General features: G+C 52.8%; 1 protein-coding gene across 1 annotated transcript; it reads right to left on the bottom strand.

Moving 5' to 3' along the window:
* Positions 1-331: 331 nt before the first annotated feature.
* On the bottom strand, positions 332-16,390 carry Cdx1 (caudal type homeobox 1). The gene is made up of 3 exons (XM_042692150.1): positions 15,877-16,390; positions 1,804-1,949; positions 332-1,279 (listed from the first exon to the last, which is right to left on the bottom strand). The coding sequence occupies exons 1-3, from the start codon at positions 16,319-16,321 to the stop codon at positions 1,067-1,069; spliced, it is 804 nt and encodes a 267-aa protein (XP_042548084.1). The 5' UTR covers positions 16,322-16,390; the 3' UTR covers positions 332-1,066.
* Between the last annotated feature and the right edge of the window lie 1,136 nt (positions 16,391-17,526).

Genomic DNA, 17,526 nt, shown 5'->3' with positions numbered 1-17,526 from the left:
GGCTCAAAAGGGTGACAGATGAATCCCACTGTCTGAACTAGAAATATTTAAAACTTCAAAAGACCAAGAGATGGAGCCTGATGATGCTGCTTACAAAGCAGACTCTCATTTACTCAGGCTCATAGACTTTCTCTAACCATGTGCTGTTTTGATCTTTTAAATGGATTTTGAAGGTGACCTTGTAGGCCTACAGAACAGAAAGGAAATATACAATTGTTAGGGAAAGAGGAGGATAATTTCACTTCTTTTTTTTTTTTTTCTTTAATGTTATGTATAATGATTTTATACAGTTGTGGTTTTTAATTTTTTTAAAGGGGGAAATTTTTATTCTTGAAGCTGTTTCCAAGAGATTCCACTCTCTCTCTGTCTATGTAACACTTGTCCAGTGGCAAGTTCCACTTGGTCCATAGAAACAGGCTTGCTGGGTCATGATGGACGGCTTAGTGGGAGCTAGGAGCCAGTGGCAGGCAGCTGGTGGTAGAAGCTTCTGACTCCTTCTCCCAGCAGGAGCTTCCCCTCTGTCCTGAGGCCTCCTGGGAGTTCAGGGGAATAGCTAAAGATGGTGGTAGAGCCTCTCTCTCAGGCCCAGTGCTGTCAGCCTCCAAGCTGGAGTGAGTCAGAACAGCCAGGATGGGGTAGGTATACAGGTAAGGCTGCAGGAAGAAGGCAGAGCTGACCGCACCCCTGCCCTGGCCCCTCCAGATGGTCTGGGGGCATGCCATCTTCTCTGACCCATATCCCCGACCTCCAGGTTCAGCCAGGTCCCTAGTGCAGCCCCCCACCCCCATTTCACCCCATGAATCTGTTGGGGAAGTAGGAGAAGGGCCTGGGAACTTATCTTTTCCTCCCCTGCAGCCACTGGGCCTTGAGACACCCCCAGGAGTCTGAGACCTCATGCACAGTCAAGGGTACAGGTCAAGGGGTTCAGGAATGTATGGGTGGCTTGTCTCTGGTGACCCCAAAGGTCAGTGGCAAGGCTGGTACTCACACCAGGCCTCTTAGAACCCAGTAGAAGCTGAGTTGCCAGCACCTGAACCCCCAGACTCCAGCCCCAGGCCTGGAAAGGCTAAGGCAGAAATTCTTCCTTGACAGACATGGGGGACGAGGCTCCCAGGAGGCCAGCGTTGTTGGGGCACAGGCTTCCTAGAGGTGCGCCAGCAGGCGCAGGGGTGCTGGCCAGTACTGGGGGCAGCTGCTGGGGTGGAGGTGGTGGCTGCTGCTGCTTCTTCTTGTTCACTTTGCGCTCCTTGGCCCGCCGGTTCTGGAACCAGATCTTCACCTGTGGCATCACAGAGCAGACATGGGGGGTGGGGGGTGAGGGGCCAGGCCACAGGTGGCATCACAGAGCAGACATGGGGCAGGCGCCACCTCAGGTGGTGTTGGTGACTTCCTCCCTGCTCCAGCCATGAGACCTCAGGGATCTCAAGCACTCTGTCCTGGTTTAGAGCTTTCTCTTCTTCCCCAGATACCCTGCTCCTAGCCTCCCTCCAACCTCCTCCAAGGCTTCAAGGGAGCCTGCCTGAGCTCTCCACCCTGGACCTGGGCCCTGGGCCCCACTCCTGCCCTGCCTGTCAGTTACCCCCAGCCCTGACCATGGCCAATGTAGCTTATGGTGAGCCAGACTCCTGCTCCTGTGCAGGGCAGGAAAGCTAGGTTCACCAAGCTGCCTGGCAGTCACTGGGGTCTTCTGTGCTGTGCCCATGATCGGGAGACTCCTGCTCTCCATCCTCCCTCTCAGAGCTCTGAAATCTGCAGAGCAGCCCAAAAACCAGACACCAGGGCTGAGGTGGGAGCCACACATACCTGCCGCTCAGTGAGCCCCAGATTGGCGGCCAACTCTGACTTCCTCCGGATGGTGATGTAGCGGCTGTAATGAAACTCCTTCTCCAGTTCCAGGCGCTGGTGGTCCGTGTAGACCACACGGTATTTGTCCTTGGTCCGAGTCTTACCTGGGAAGCAGAAAGGAGGGAGGGGGGAGTGTGTGAGGAGGAGGGTCCTTGATGGCATGGGAGGGGAGAGGGGGAGGGTTACCCAGTTTTCTGGCTGAGCCCTGCAGCCAGCTGTAAGCCAGCAGGAGCTGGGGACAAAGCAGGACACATGCCGGTGGGATCTGTATGTGTGAGACTCCAGGTGGATATGGATGGCTTTGGGGTCCCCAGATCATAAGTATGGACCCCAGAGCCACGAAGAGTACACCCGGCAGGCTGGAACAGACTAGGATTGAAGGGGTCCACTACCGTTCCCTCCTGTGCTAGACAAGAGGCAGACGAATTCTGCAGCTGTCCTGGGCTGGCACCCCCAGTTTGGCCAAACGCTAGCCCCAATGTCAGACAGGAAGTCCTGAGCCTGCTGGTGGACCCTCAAGCCTGCAGGGTGCTTCAGAAGACACCACACCTGGCACTAGGGCTGCATTGGTAACTGGGGCTGCTCTGCCCAACCCTCCACCCAGAGCAGAAAAATCTCTGCTCTCCTGAAGCGTGGGCTCCAGGGGAGGATTGCCTGAGCCTAGAAGTTGGAGACCAGCCTGGCAACACAATGAGAGCTCATCTAAAAACAAACAAAAGCAAAGTGTAAACAAAGTAGCCCTTGAGAGTCCCACTGAGAAGAGAAATTGGAGCTAGGAATTGAAGGAGGTGAGGAAGGAGGCACTTGAATATCTTGAAGGGAAGGATTCTGGCTAAGGGAACAGCAAATGCCAAGGCCCTGAGGTAGTAACATGTCTGCCATCTGACTGAGAAACAATGAGGAAGCTGACAGGGAGGTGGGGATGGTAAGCAAGGAATATGGGAACAGGAGACAAGGGGAGAAATTCTGGGTTTACTCTGTCCTAGATGGAAGCCATTACAAGGTTCTCAGTGGAGCAGACATGCCATCTGAGGTACGGTTCCATGCTCCTTTGGCTGATGCATAGAAACAGCCTGGGAAAGGAAGAGGTGGTACAGGAGGCTTGTAATCACCCAGCAGGGAGAGGCAGTGGCTGGGCTCAGGCTGAGCCAGAGCTGACTTGAGACCTGGGCTTGAGGCCCTCTGAGGTGCAGGTCAGGGGCTGGAAGCGGAGGCCTGTCTGGGGAGGGCTGTCTGGAGACTCATGTTTGGCTTGGGCTTGTGTGGGGGCCTGGCTAAACACCAGCTTCCTTTGCAAAAAAGCTGAGCTTGTGGCTATAAACAGGAGGGGCATGCCAGCGCACATGCGTCCAGCGGCACTTGGGGAGTCTCAGAATCATCACAGAGCCTCCCCCACCTCACCTCCCTGAGCCTGGGCCCCAGCTTGGCCACCCCCCAGCATCCTGGATGAAGCCCTGCCTCCCTCCACACTGGTCGCTGTGCCTGTACCAGGCCCCCGCAGCCTGGCAGCCCGTGCCCAGCTCCTTGAGAGCCAACATGGGAGACAGCAGATGCTCCTGGGCGGCTTTCCCCGGTGCTTCCTGCCAGAGCAGCACCGCCGAGCTGGACGCTTCCCTAGGCAGTGACCGCAGTCTGCTCTCCCGCAGCACGGGGCAGCTTCGGCTCTTGGCCAGGCCTGGCCCCAGCAAAGCCAAGGGAGGGACTGACCAGGCCTTGGCTCCAGATAGGGCCCCTCCTTGGCCTAGAAAATGTCGAGCCTGGCTCAAAAACAACTCTGCCTAACAACCTCTCCTCCTGAACCTAGCATGGCTGTGACTGAACAGCCCACTGGCTCAATGGGACGCAGCTAGAAGAGGCCCAGGGAGTTCCGTTCCATCCTCTTCCATTTTACCAATGAGGAGACTGTGGTTCAGGATGGTCCCCTGAGAATCAGAGGGCCATGTCATGAACCTGGCAAGCTCCTCCAGCTCAGCCCTCTGTGGAGTCAAGGTCACTGGAGGTGCAAGCCTGCCTAAGGCCAGGTCTCCCCACAACTCCCCCCACCCCCCAGCTCTTTCTACTCCCTCCAGTCACACCTCGTTTGGCCATATTTTAGGCCCACTGAGTCTGCGATGGATTCTCTAAGCATTACAACAGCCTTAGAGAGCAGGCTCCCCTTCCACCCTACTTTTGGGATAGGTGGGGTTAGGGCAGGGTAAAGGCAAGCCCTCAGGAGCCCAGCATGGTTGGTTTGAACAGACTGCAAGCTGGAGTGTTTTTTGTGGGTTTTTTTTGTCGGTCATGGGGCTTGAACTCTGGGCCTGGGCGCTGTCCCTGAGCTCTTCAGCTCAAGGTGAGCACACTACCCCTTGAGCCATAGTGCCACTTTAGGCTTTTTCTGCTGAGGAATCGAACCCAGGGCCTCATGCTATGTGAGGCAAGCGCTCTACCACTGAGCCACCTTCCCAGCCCCAAGCTGGAGTCTTTAAAAATGCCTACAGGACTGGGTGCCAATGGATCACACCTGGAATCCTAACTACTTAAGGCTGAAGCTGGGCGCTGGTAGCTCATGCCTGTAATCCAAGTTACTCAGGAGGCTAAGAGCTGAGGATCATGGTTCAAAGCCAGCCCTGGCAGGAAAAGTCCGAGAGACTATTATCTCCAATAAACTACCAGAAAACAGGAACTGGTGCTGTGGTAGAGCACTCACCTTGAGCTGAAGAACTGAGGGACAGCACCCAGGCCCAGAGTTCAAGCCCCACATCTTAACCCCCACCCCCTCCGAAAATAAGGCTGAAATCTGATGATCCTGGTTCAAAACCAACTCAAAGGCAGGAAAGTCCATGAGACTCTTTTTTCCAATGAACCACCAGAAAACCAGCAGTGAAGCTGTGGCTCAAAGTGGTACAGTGCTAGTCTTGAGCAAAAGAGCTCAAAGACAGCACCCACACCCTGAGTTCAAGCCCCAGTACTGGCACCAAAAAGAAAACAAAAACAAAAGAAAGGAAGGAAGGAAGGAAGGAAGGAAGGAAGGAAGGAAGGAAGGAAGGAAGGAAGGAAGGAAGGAAGGAAGGAAGGAAGGAAGGAAGGGAGGGAGAGAGAAAGAAAGAAAAAGAAAAGAAAAACATGTTCCCAGAAACTTAAAGCCGCTCCAGGAGATAGGACTGAGCAGGATGAGAGAGGATGACACTTCCTGCCCAGCAGGTCTCCACCTGAGCAGTACCAGGCCAAGTCATGAAGGCAGCTTTCCCTCAGCACCTGGCACTCCTTTGGCCTGCCTCGTGAGCCACAGAGCTTCGGTCTAGTTGTCTCACTGAGGGAACTGGGGCCACCCAGCTGAGTGGTGATGTAAACTAAGACCTGGTATCCCAGCCCCTGCTGTGCCTCTCCAGGATGCCAGGGGCGTGGGACTAGACGGAGACAGGGCGTGGTGGCATAATGCTGTGCTGGCCTGGCCCAGGCTGCAGAGGAGACGTGGCCCTCAGGCCGCAGTGTCCTCTCTCTGGCTCTGGAGACCATGGTGGACTTAAGAACACAGTGGCTGACTGCTCTCTGGCCCAGTTGCTTAAAGAACACAATTTTACTGCCATGAAAACAGTTCTTCCAGAGAACAAAATGTTTCTCTATGTGGCCCAGAAACCAGGGAGTCCCACATGCTGTCCAGGGAAACATTTTAGAAACGTCTAGCCTCTTTTAACAAGCACGGAGCTTTTGACCCATGAACCCCACTTCCAGGTGTAGACTCACAGCCAGCTGCCTTAGCTGTAGCCACTCCCACCAGTACAAGCCTAAAAATAATGTACCTGTGTCCATGAAGGGTACTGACTAAACAAGATACAGGGACATCCACAGGGAGGTAGTCATTCAAAAGAAATTAATAAAACTCCAGATGTGTAATATGGGGCAATTTCTCTAAGATATTTGATAACAGCAAGATATCAAATGGTGTAAAAAGTTGGCCACTATTTTTGTATAAGACAGACAGACAGACACACGTACATACACAATTTGTGCATCCTATATTGTCTGTAGCTCTGTGTATATTATTATTATTATTTTGGTGGTGGTGGTGGTGGTGGTCATGGGCTTGAACTCTGGGCCTGAGCACTGTCCCTGAGCTCTTCAGCTCAAGTCTAGTGCTCTACCACTTGAGCTATAGTGCCACTTCCAGCTTTTTCTGCTTGTGTGGTGCTGAGGAATTGAAGCCAGGGCCTCATGCATGCAAGGCAAGCACTGTACCACTGAGCCACCTTCCCAGCCCTATTTTATTTTATTTTATTTTTTAAGGTTGATGAAGCTTCCTTTGGAGAGGGAGGCTAGAGATAGAAAGTTATAGGCAAGAGGGAGACTTAGAATATTTAAATTTTTACAGTGTGTAGATGTGAAATATCTCTCTCTGTCTCTCTCTCTAATTTTTAAGTCAATCCTGGGGCTTGAACTTTGGGCCTGAGCACTGTCTTTGAGCTTTTTTGCTCAAGGCTAGTACTTAACCACTTGGGCCACAGCTCTACTTCTTGAACTTTGGTGGTTAATTGGAGACAAGAGGCTAATAGCCTTTCCTGCCCAAGGGTAGCTTCAACTATGATCCTTAGCACCCAGCCTCTGAGTATCTAGGAATACAGGCATGAGCCACTGGCACCCTGGCTATGAATTATATATATATATACATATATGTATTTTAATTTAATTTTTTGTTGGTCATAGGGCTTGAACTCTGGGCCTGAACGTTGTCCCTCAGCTCTTCAGCTCATGGCAAGCACTCTACCACTTGAGCACAGCACCACTTCCAGTTTTCTGAGTGGTTTATTGGAGAGAAGAGTCTCATGGACTTTCCTGCCTGGGCTGGCTTTGAATCACAATCCTCAGATCTCAGCCTCCTGCATAGCTAGGATTATAGGTATAAGCCACCAGTGCCCAGCGATGAATTATATTTTTAATAACAGTCAAGAGTCCTGTGCTCCAGGCTCAACTCTATTCAGAGTGATTGCCTGAGCCATCCTACCTATTTCCCACCTCAGAGCACCTGTGTCACCTTGGTACCCCAGAAGGGGGGGTCAGGGTGGTGCGTGAGAGCAGCAGGGTGGGGAGAGGGCCTGGATGAATGATTTACAGGCTCTTGGGACACTGGGCTAAGGGGGAAGTCCAGGCTCCTGTAACAGGTGTCTGATGAGAAGCAAGCCACTCCTAACCACCTAATGAGTAACTTCAGGGCCAGCTGCCAGGATGAGTAGGTAGGAGGGGAAGTTAGGAGCCCCCAGGCCCTCCAGGCTGGGCATGGAGGATCAACTACCCACCCAAGTGAGTGACCTGCCTCTGCTCGGGCTTCAGGATGCCCCTGTGTATTAGGCTGCCACGGGAGGCAGCAAACGCCCCACCTCCAAGTCTTATGTACCCTGGTTAGGGACAGGTCCATGGCTTGGAGAGACTAGCCATCAGTCTTAGGGCTTTTCTGAAGCAAAAGTTCCAGCCCTGGATTTCAGTAGGGAAATCAGTGGAGCTGAAATGGCCCCTTGGGATTTGATACTTGACTAGCTCTCTAGTTGATCTTGGTGTATAGTTGTTTGAGCAAGTAGATCTGTGGGGTTGTATAGGGCAGCTTGTTTCTAGCTGTATGGCCTAAGAGTTTCCTCACCAATCTGAGCCTCATTTTGTTGTCTCTCAACAACCCATCAGATTGTGTAAATGTTACCCTTATTATACAGATGAGAAAACTGAGGCTCAGAGTGGTGTACCCATCAAAGCCAGAGCTGTGCAACACTAGAACCCATCATGTAATAAAGGGCCCCTGGAATTATCTCCAGCCTGAAGGATCACTGGGGATGTCTGGCAGTGCTAGTTGCCCAGGAGGGGCCACATCCTACCCCTCTCCAACAGTGGCAAGATGGCCACCTGGCAGGAATGCCAGGATGTAGAACAGTGTAATGGGTGGTGTGTTGGATGAGACCATTTGTTTATAATATCCTTTCCAACTTGGAATCATGAACTTCCCAGTGTTTGTTGATTCTCTGATTGTGTTTGTTATTATTACTGAAAGAATCCCAAGGCTGACTTCCCAGTCTGAGTGTCTAGACACCGGGCCTGCCCAGCTGGAGCCAGTGGACGGCAGCAGAGCTCCTGTCTAGGCTGTGGCCTCTCTACAGGGAGGGTGAATGGCTCCAAGACCCCCCACTGGCCTCTGTGTTAGCTCCTTTGCCTCTTCCAGTGTGCTTGTGACTCTGAGGGATGACAGCTCTGGCTGTTGGTGAGTAGACCACAGGGCCATCCCCAAATGGCTATGCATCAAGACCTTCTACTAGTTCCAGCACACAAAGCATCCATACACACAAGCACACACATGCATACATGCACACAGGGGTGCACACACACAGGTTGTGTTACCAATACACATCACCAGGCTCCAAGACAACTGCATCCTCATCTCCCTGGCATCTCGAAGAAATTCCAACTAGAAGCAAGGATCCTGGTTCTATTTCTGTGTGTGGTCTTGAAAGTCCCTTGTCTCTAGGCCTCAGTTTCTCTAGTAGAGAAAGTCAGGGGTCAACTCCAAGGTTCGTTGGCACTTGTAAATGCTGGGCAGCTGCTGAGCCCTGTCTTAAAGCCCCCTCAGTGCTCACCATCCCAGCAGCCTGTTACCAGGAGGGTGGTCCCCACACATCCTCACGAACAGCAGGAAAAACGGGGGCATTCACTTATATCTGTGGTGCCAGTCTGGGCCTCACGAACAGCAGGAAAAACAGGGGCATTCACTTATATCTGTGGTGCCAGTCTGGGGACCAGAGCATGGAGCCTTTGCTGGGAGAGAGTTCAGGGAAGGAGAATTTACTCCAAGGAGCAACAGAATTTACTCCAAGGAGCTCCTCCTTTTTCCATATGAGCAAAATAGGTCCAGACAGACTGTTATATTCTTTGTGGAGGTGGCAGAAGCACCCACAGACAAAGAAGCGGGTAGGATGGATAGAAGAGACCCAGGAAGCACCAGAGACCTGACTCGCTGTTCTACTCCAGAGCGCTGGCCACCTTCTGGCTGAGATCTTTCCAGGGTCACCCCCCTCTCCACCAAGGGCGGTTCAAAGTCAGCCCATGCAGGGAAGTCTGTGAAACTTTTTTTTTTTTAATCAGTTGTGGGGCTTGAACTCTGGGCCTGGGCGCTGTTCCTCAGCTCTTCAGCTCAAGGCTAGTGCTCTACCACTTGAGCCACAAGGCCTCTTCCGGTTTTCTGGTGGTTTACTGGAGATAAGTCTCACAGACTTTCCTGCCTGGGCTGGCTTTGAATCACGATCCTCAGATCTCAGCCTCCTGAGTAGCCAGGTTACAGGCGTGAGTCACCCGTGCCCAGCATCGTGAGACCGTTATCTCCAATTAGCCACCAGAAAAACAGAAGTGGTGCTGTGGCTCAGGTGGTAGAGAGCTAGCCTTGAGCTGAAGAGCACCTAGGTCCAGCGTTCAAGACCCAAGATTGACAAAAATAAAAGAAAAAAAGAAAAGAGCTATGAACCCAGAAAGCAGTCCTGAGCTATTTGCAGAAATGGATACTGGAGAGGTCCCTTGGGAAGGAATGTCCCAGCAGGACACAAAACGTCCTGGCCTGGGAGTGGGGAGAGCTGGTATCTTGCTCTCCAGTGTGAGTCTGTTTCCCGCCTGCATCCTCCTCAGTGGGTCAGATCTCTGCCTCAGGTTCCATGATTGTAAGTGCTCTGGGGCTTCCTGTTGGGCCCAGGATTGGTCTTCATCTTGGTGAGGTACAACCCCAGGCTGCTTTATCCTGGCTCCTCATTCAAGCTCTGAGGTTGTCTGGGGGTGAGGGTGGGGCCGATGGCCAGGCCACCTTATGAGGGAGCCCAGCAGCCTTGGCCAAGCTTCTCCTCCTCCTCCCTACCACTTCCCTCCTTCCTAGTCAGAGACCTCTGCCACCACTGGGCCCTCTTCCTCCAAGGCCACCCTGCATCTACCCCATGCTCTACCTTCTGCATCAAGGTCTGCAGATGACCCAGGAGGAACTTTGGAGTTAGAGGGACCTAAAAGTCTTAGCCCATGCTGGCCATGTGCCAGGAGACTGTCACAAAACACACTACTTGACCTCTTTGAATCCCAGTTTACTTATCTGTAAAATGAAAATGTGAATCCTTCCTTTCTGTGGCGGTTATAGAGATGGGTGTGATTATCTATTTGATGAGGTAGTTAATAAAAGCAAGCTCTAGAATGAATAAAATGAAGACTCTGATGATAGTGATGATGATACTACCGAAATAAAGGAGTCAAAAGAGGCACAAAGATTTCTCAATGGGACATTCAGGAGTTTTCTGAAAATGAGCCCATTCTATGACCTCTGAGAAGAACCTTCCTGTGCTGTCCAACTCACAATTAGCCACACATGGATATTTAAATAGAAATTAATTCAATCACATAAAATTAACTCATTAAATCACGTAAAAGTCAATTATGTAAAATTCTGTTTGTTGGCAATATTCCAAGTATCAGCTGGCATGTGTGCTGATTGTACTTTCATGATGGCAAGAAGTTCTATTGGACAGCACTGCTGGGTTACCTCCAGGCACCTAACCATGCTGTGCTGTAGAGCTGCAGGGCTGACTGTTCTTGCACCTGCTATCTGTGTTTGTCTGCAGGGAACTCTCAGCTCAGGGCTGCGCCTGAAAAAAAAAACTTGCATCTCTTGGGCTGATAGCTCTATCTCCATCCCCACTGCTCACTGGGCTTCAGTGTGGTCTTGCAGTGTGCCATTCTGGGGTCTGGAACCCAGCATGGCAGCTTATGGCAGCTCATGTTGTCATGACTATGTTAGATGATTTGTGCCACTTGATAGTCCCCCCTTTTATGAGAGAGGATGTGGTGAAAAACAAACATGAATGAAATAATTACCAGTTGTGATCAGGAGTATGATGGGAAGCTGGTAAATTGCTGCTGAGACTGACCAAGTGGAGGAGAAATGTTTACTCAGCTTTGGGGAGGTGTCTCTTGAAGGGTGGCACCTAAGTCAAGACTTTAGACTTGAGAAGGAAACTTCCATGTTGTGAATGAGGAAGTACCATCCAAAAGAGGCAATATCCTGTGCAAAAGCCCTCAGGCAGGGGGGAGCAGGGTGAGGGTCCAGTGCCAGCTCTTTATGGATAAATGCCACCAGACTTATTCAATCATAGTCTCCAGCACCTAGAAAAATCTTTGGCACAGAACAGAACAGTCCTGTCTGCCTTCTGAATAAAGAATATATGAATGAGTAACGGTAAATAGGTGGATGTATGTATGAATGAATGAATGAATGAATTGATGGATAAATGAAAGGCTGAAAGACTGGAAGGATGGATTGGTGGACAGATGGAAGATGGATGAATGGGTAAATGAATGGATGAATGGATGGATGGATGAATGAATTGATGGATGAATGAATGGTTGAATGAATGGACAGATGGAAGGAGATGGATGAAGGGGTACGTGAATGGATGGATGGATGAAGAATGAATGGATGGGTAAGAAGGCACAAGATGAGGCTAGAGGGCTACTAGGTCCTCCAGAAGAGGGGCTGGGCTGAATACAAGAGCAGCAAGAGGGCATAGGAAGATACTGAGCATAAAGCAGCAATCCACAGCTGGTTCCTTCTTTGCTCTGAAGTAGGGGTTAGGGGAGAGGAGGCACAGAGAGTATTTGGCATGTAAACATGATGGCTCCAACTCTTACGTGTAATTATTGCTTATGGATCGCCAAGACAGAAGCCTGAGAGGCCAGCTGTGAAGACACCGGACTGTCCACTGAAAAGCAGGCCCTGCTGCTAGCAATGCCTTTGCCCCTGCAGAGCAATCCCCTGGGCTCCAAGCAGCAAAATCTACTAGCGCTAAAGGGATAGAGAGGGGAACAACCTTCAACCAAAAAAAGCCTCCTGCCACCTTCTTTCTAACTAGGTCATTCCTCTTCCCAGCTACATCTGAGAGCTGAGGTGTCAAGTGGAGCTTCTGCCTTGAGAACCAACTTTAAACAGCCCTGCTGTGAGCCCTCCCTTGTCCCACACCCAGTCCCTCATATCCTCCCTGGCTGGCCTCCTTTCCCCACCTGGGGCTGGAACCACATGGAAGGGGGAGGGGGCTCAGGCTGAGTCCTGGAGAGTGTGCTGATTCATTAGACAGAGGCTCAGTGGGCTGTGGACTCTGGCCCTAACCACACGCTGTCATTCCCTAGCCGTGTAAGCTTGGGCAGGATACCTTACCTCTCTGAGCCTTGTCAGTTTCATTTGTAAACTGAGCTCATTAATATCCTTACACCTCTTGGAGCTATTATGAGACAAGCGAGGTTACCAAGAAAAGCTCTTGGCACAGTCCCTGCTATGTCGTAGAACTTCTGCCAGTGCCATTCATTAGTTTTATCATGAGCTCCTACTATGTGCAAGTCATGGTAGGTCCTCAAAGGAATAACAGACAGCAGCTGACAGAAATTCAAAGTAGATAATAATTGATACGTGTTGCTAAAACAATAGCCCGAAGAGAACTTGCAGCAGAGAGAAGAATGAAGCAGGGCTTCCTTCAGAGATGGAGCAGCATTTGAACTAGTGAAGATACAAGAGAAAGGAGGGCAGGCCAGGTCATAGGCCCAGACTGGGAAGGCAAGAGGTGTGAGGTGTGACAGTAGAGGCATCTACCACCTGTGTGCAAGCTTCAAGGTGTTCTAATGCTACAAAGGAGAAAAACGCAGCTCTCAGAAATGGTCCAAGTTCCTGTGCTTTAGGGCTTCACAGCCACTAATGGAACTGTAACCCCAGATCCGAGACTCCCCAGCCTGGTTCTTACCTGTCCCTAGTGAGCATCATGGCTGATGTCCAAGCTAAGTAGAGAGACAGTGTCTCAGCACTGTGTTGGGACTACTTCCAAAGCGGGCTCTGAATGCTGTAGAATAGGGCTAGATTTTTCCAGTGAAGTAACCATTCCACCCCGGTGGGGAACTAAGGGATCCTCTTGAGCAGGGGGGGGCCTTGGTAAGTTTAGCAGTGGTATAGAAGATAGCAGGAGCATCCTTGGGAGGCTGAGGGTAAGGGATCAGGTTAGTGACTGTGGCAATGGACTAAGAGACAGGGCCTTCTCCATGTGCCTTAGTTTCCCCATCTGAGAAATGAAGGAATTGGGCTAGAACCTAAGCCCTGCAGTACAAGTCTTGTAATCTGTGTGAACACCTGTAAATCCTCAGCTACCCTGATGGGTGGTTGGGTCACATGGAGTTAGGCTGAGCCTACCAGAGGGGTGACGGCAGCCCTGCCACTGGATGCTGACATGTGTGAAAACAGGGAGGTAAGAGAACTCAACACAGCCCCTGCTGGCCACTCCTACTTGGCTCCCATCAGGTAATACCACTCACTTGGACTGGGGACCACAGCCTAGCTGAGGCCCACTAGGCTCTCCCTTACCCCTTCCTGCATAGAACAGAGACAAGTCTCAGCCCCAGCCTCAGCAACTCAACTCCCCAGGTGAGTCAGGAGCACTGTGCCAATATGGTGAGGAGGTTGCTTCCACTACTAGCCCAATCTGCTGCCTGTGCAGTCATGGGTCCAATCTCCAGGTAGTGACCCCAGAAGCAAATGTGGAAACCAAGATCTTCCTCCCCTCTGTCCTCCCACAGGCATTTCCTGTCCCTTACACTGCCCAGTTGGTTCATTCATAAAATGCATAGAGCACTTGCTAGATCCACACACTGCACTTTGTACCCTGGCACAATAGCAGATCAGACATGCCTCTGAGGCACTTGGGTATAGATACCATTCAAACATACATGCAAGTATGAGAGTAAATTGGAATTGGAGTTAGTGCTATAAGGGGAACGTGGAAAAGATGATCAGCGGACATGGAATTGTCTAATTTGGGGATCATGGAGGTGACTATTAAACTATGATCTGGAGGGTAAGAACGAGCCAGGCATTCAAGGAATCAAGAGGAAAAACGTTGCTGGAAGAAGGAACCACAGGTGCATCTGAAGCAAGCCTTGACAAGCCCAAAGAACTCAAGGAAGGCCGAGTGGCCAAATGGAGTGGCCCAGGATGAGGCAGGGGAGGGAGATGAGGCCCAGACATGGGGGTTGGATCATCTTCCGAGCTCAGGAAGGTACATGGGAGTTCATTATAGAACCACAGAAAAGAAGCCAACATCCATCTACCCCAATCAGCCTGCCTTGCAGTCTCTGGACCTCAATTTCCATTCATATATCTTCTTTCTAACTGTTCAAATAGTCTAAAACACAAGGGGCTCAGCAGCCTGAAGAACAGGTAGGCAGTATCACTGGGAGCTGGGGAGCAGTGACATGAAGTGACTTCTCTCAGCTGTCCCAGGCAGCAGCATTACACCAGAACCTATGCCTTCTCAACCCCAAGAGAGAAACTGAGGGGAAAAGTATGGTCTCCACTTTGGAAACACCAGTAGTAACAGTCACATGATCTGAGCAGACAGGCTGCTGGGATATACAGCTCTCGTGCTAGAGAGGCAATGTGACTTGTCTGACATCACACAGCCTGCAATGCTCCATCCTCCAACCCCCAGCATGGCCCCCTGAAGGCCTTCCCACAGGGTGCCTTCCCATCAGCAGGAGACAGGTGGAAGAGGAAAGGCAGCTTACTACTCTAGGCTTCCCAGCCCTAGCTCGCAGGGTGCCGTGGGCAAGGCCCTCACCTCCTCTCAGACCCTCAAATGTGGCATTATTCTTATTCCCAGAACATTTGCAAAGCCTCTGGAGGCCTCTGGAACCTTCCCCCTGGGGGAAAATGGGGACTTCCTGAGTTCTCCAGAGTCTGTAACTCACGACAAGCCATATAACCTTGTTCCTCTCCTATTTCACCAAAAGTAAAAGCTAGACCCAGAAAAAAATGACTCATCTTCTGGGAACTGGTTGGGTAGGGGATTAGAACACAAGTATGGTTGTTAATTAACCTGAGTTCAAATCCCAGCCCTCCTAGTGAAGGGTTATGTGGCCTTGGGCAAATGATGAATTTCTCAGTGCCATAGTCTCTCCATTTTCAAGTAGGTGAAATCATAGCGTTAAACGAGTAGCAGAGCTGGTGACCTGCATCTCCCTGGATGCAGTCAGGAAACGTACTTCCAAGGAGATTCAGGGCACAGTCAGAGACTGTCTACTGACCACCCCCTCAGCATCAGCCCAGGAGTACGTGGGTACCGTGGAAGGTGGGGGTGAGGAGACAGAGGAGGTGAGGGAAGTGTCCCCGGCTTGCTGCAGCTGCAAGGGTGGGGGAGGAGGAAGGGAGGAGACCCACATCAAAGGAGGAGCAGGCCAGCTTCCCGCCCCCAAGGCCAGGTGGTCTTTGTCAGAACAAGAAGAACACAATCTGGACAATGGAGTGTCCTGTTCACTTCCCAGCCAGCAGGAGTCACTACTGAGCTGAGACACAGCCTGTTACATGACAAAGGGGGGGGGCCCATAAAGGTCAAGCCGCCCCTCATTAAAGCTGAGCCTTTGTCCTGCCCCCTTCCCCGGCCTTTGAAGAGAGTGGATCAGAGAGGCCTGCCTGGGGGCAAGAGGTTCACAGGCTCGAGCCAAACAGTAGCCACCTTCCCAACTGCTCCGGCTGCCCCTCCCCCTGGGGTCAAGAGTTCAGAGAGGGCCCCGCCTAGGCTAGGTGCAGACCCTAACCCCTCACTAACCACAGGGAGGATCGGGCCTTGTCCCTTCACCGCAGGCCCCGGCAGGGCCCAGCACGGACGTGACCACGCTCGCTCACGCGGTGGCGGAGGGGCCTCTGGGTGGGCTTGCAGCCCCTCCTGGGGCGGGAGAAGAAGCAACCCTGGTCCCCGCTGCTCGAAGCCTGGGAAGGCCTGCGATCTTAGTCCAGGGCTTGCCTCTTCGATCCGCCTGGCCGTGCCCAGCCCGCACCGTTTCTTCGCCGGCTCGGTTTCCTTGTCTATCCAGGAGGGTTCCGTGGGCCACCCCCCCCCCTCCCCCACAGCACGGTTCTGGGCAAGAGCGACCAAGCCAGGCCAGGGCCGGCCTGGGCCGCCGGCACCTGCCAAGGCCGGGGTGCCGGCCGGGGCCCCGGGGCTCCCGCTGGGGTCTTACCGCTGCCGCCGCCGCCTCCGGCCGCCACGCTGCGACGCATCCACTCGTAGGGCGTCCGCCGCTGCGCCCCCGGGGAGGACGGGGCGCCCGCGCCGCCCAGGGGCTGCGCCAGGAGGCCCGGGCCCGGCCCGGGGGGTGCGGGCACCGGGCTAAAGTCCGGAGGGGGCCCGAATGCCAGCGGGGCTGGGTTGGCCGCTGGGGCCGCAGGCCCAGGGCCGTAGGCCGCCGTCCAGTCGTCCTTGGGCGCAGGAAAGGGCGCGCCCCAGGCCGGAGGGGGCGCGGGGGGCGGCTCCACGTGAGTGTAGCTGGCGAAGTCGGGGTACTGCGGGGGTGCAGGGTGTGGGGCCGGGGGACCGTAGGCCTGGGGGCCCAGGCCGAGGCTGGGGGGCCTGGCAGGGCCGGGGTACACGGGAGAGTCCTTGTCCAGCACATAGCCCACGTACATGGTGGCCGCGGGGCCCCCCGCGCATGCTGGGCCCTGGAGCCGCGGCTGCCGGGCGCCCCGAGGACCAGCCACGGCTCACCTGCGCTGCCCGCCCGCCGCCGCCCGCCCCACCCAGGCCTTTTATAGCCCGGGGCCACCCGCAGCCCCAGCCGAGGCGGGTTTGCATTTCAAAGCAGGGGGAAGCCTCAGCACCGAGAATCAAAGGGGGAAACCCGTTGGGGGCAAGGGGTTCAAAAGGAGACAAATTGCCGCCCCAAGCGGGAGGTGGGCAGGCCAGGCTCGGAGGGGGCTGGGGAGTGTGCGGCCTGGCCTAGGACGGGCCCAGCCACCGCTACCTGAGGAGTGTGGCCAGGCCTATCTCCCCAGGCCCCTACCTGACAGGTGGAGACACCAGCAAGTGTGAGAAACGGGGAGACCCAGGCAAGCTTCACACCGCGCCCAGGGCCCAGCACCTCGCTTGGGGTGAGGAGGGCAAGGCTGGACTTGCAGCGGGGTTGGGGTTCGGTCGCTTGGGTCTGTAAGGTAGCACTAGTCTTTTGGGAGGGGTGGAGGAAGGGTCATGACCCCTCTGGTCTTAGATGAAAGCTGTGGAACTTCTCTGGGCAAATGCACATATGCACATGCATGACTCTGCCTACTATTGGGGGTTTTACTTGGTTGGCTCTCCAGAGAAAGTCCTCAAAGGTGTGGGGCAAGGGGTCCTGGGGGGGGGGCATCCTGGGAAACTCCACCTTACTCTTATTATAATGACTATTGATTTGGTTCTACACAGTAGAACCTTGGACCCTCGACCACTCCCTATCTCCCTATCCTTTCCCCAAATTTTTATTTAATTTTCCACTTCTTATTTTATTTTATTGTGTTACTTTTGTTGTGCGCATGCCAGTACTGAGGCTTGAACTCATGGCCTTGAGCTCTCATTTGACTTTTCTGCTCAAGGCTAGTGCTCTATCACTTGAGCCACATCTCCATTTTCAGCTTTGAACTGGTTACTTGGTGATAAGAGTCTGTGGACTCTTTGGGCTGCCTTTGAACTGTGCTCTCAGAATCCAGCCTACAATTGCAGGTGTGAGCCACTAGCGCCCAACGTATTTCAAAACCAATTCCAAATGGCATGTTGCTTTACTCTTCCATACTTCAGCATGCAACTTTAAGGCACATGGACATTTTCTTACATCTATCAACACAATTAATTCAAATTCCTA

This window comes from Dipodomys spectabilis, unplaced genomic scaffold, assembly GCF_019054845.1.
Source record: "Dipodomys spectabilis isolate Male_0828 unplaced genomic scaffold, ASM1905484v1 ptg000147l, whole genome shotgun sequence".
Taxonomy (NCBI): Eukaryota; Metazoa; Chordata; class Mammalia; order Rodentia; family Heteromyidae; genus Dipodomys; species Dipodomys spectabilis.
The sequence above is the reverse complement of the archived record's forward strand: the minus strand, read 5'-3'. Positions and strand labels throughout refer to the sequence as shown.

Excerpts from the sequence above, each read along its gene's own strand:
- Cdx1 (XM_042692150.1), bottom strand. The coding sequence starts at position 16,321 with ATGTACGTGGGCTATGTGCTGGACAAGGACTCTCCCGTGTACCCCGGC. Across the intron at positions 1,950-15,876 it reads CGGAGGCGGCGGCGGCAGCG|GTAAGACTCGGACCAAGGAC; the intron begins GTAAGACCCCAG and ends TCTGCTTCCCAG. Across the intron at positions 1,280-1,803 it reads TGGGGCTCACTGAGCGGCAG|GTGAAGATCTGGTTCCAGAA; the intron begins GTATGTGTGGCT and ends GTGATGCCACAG.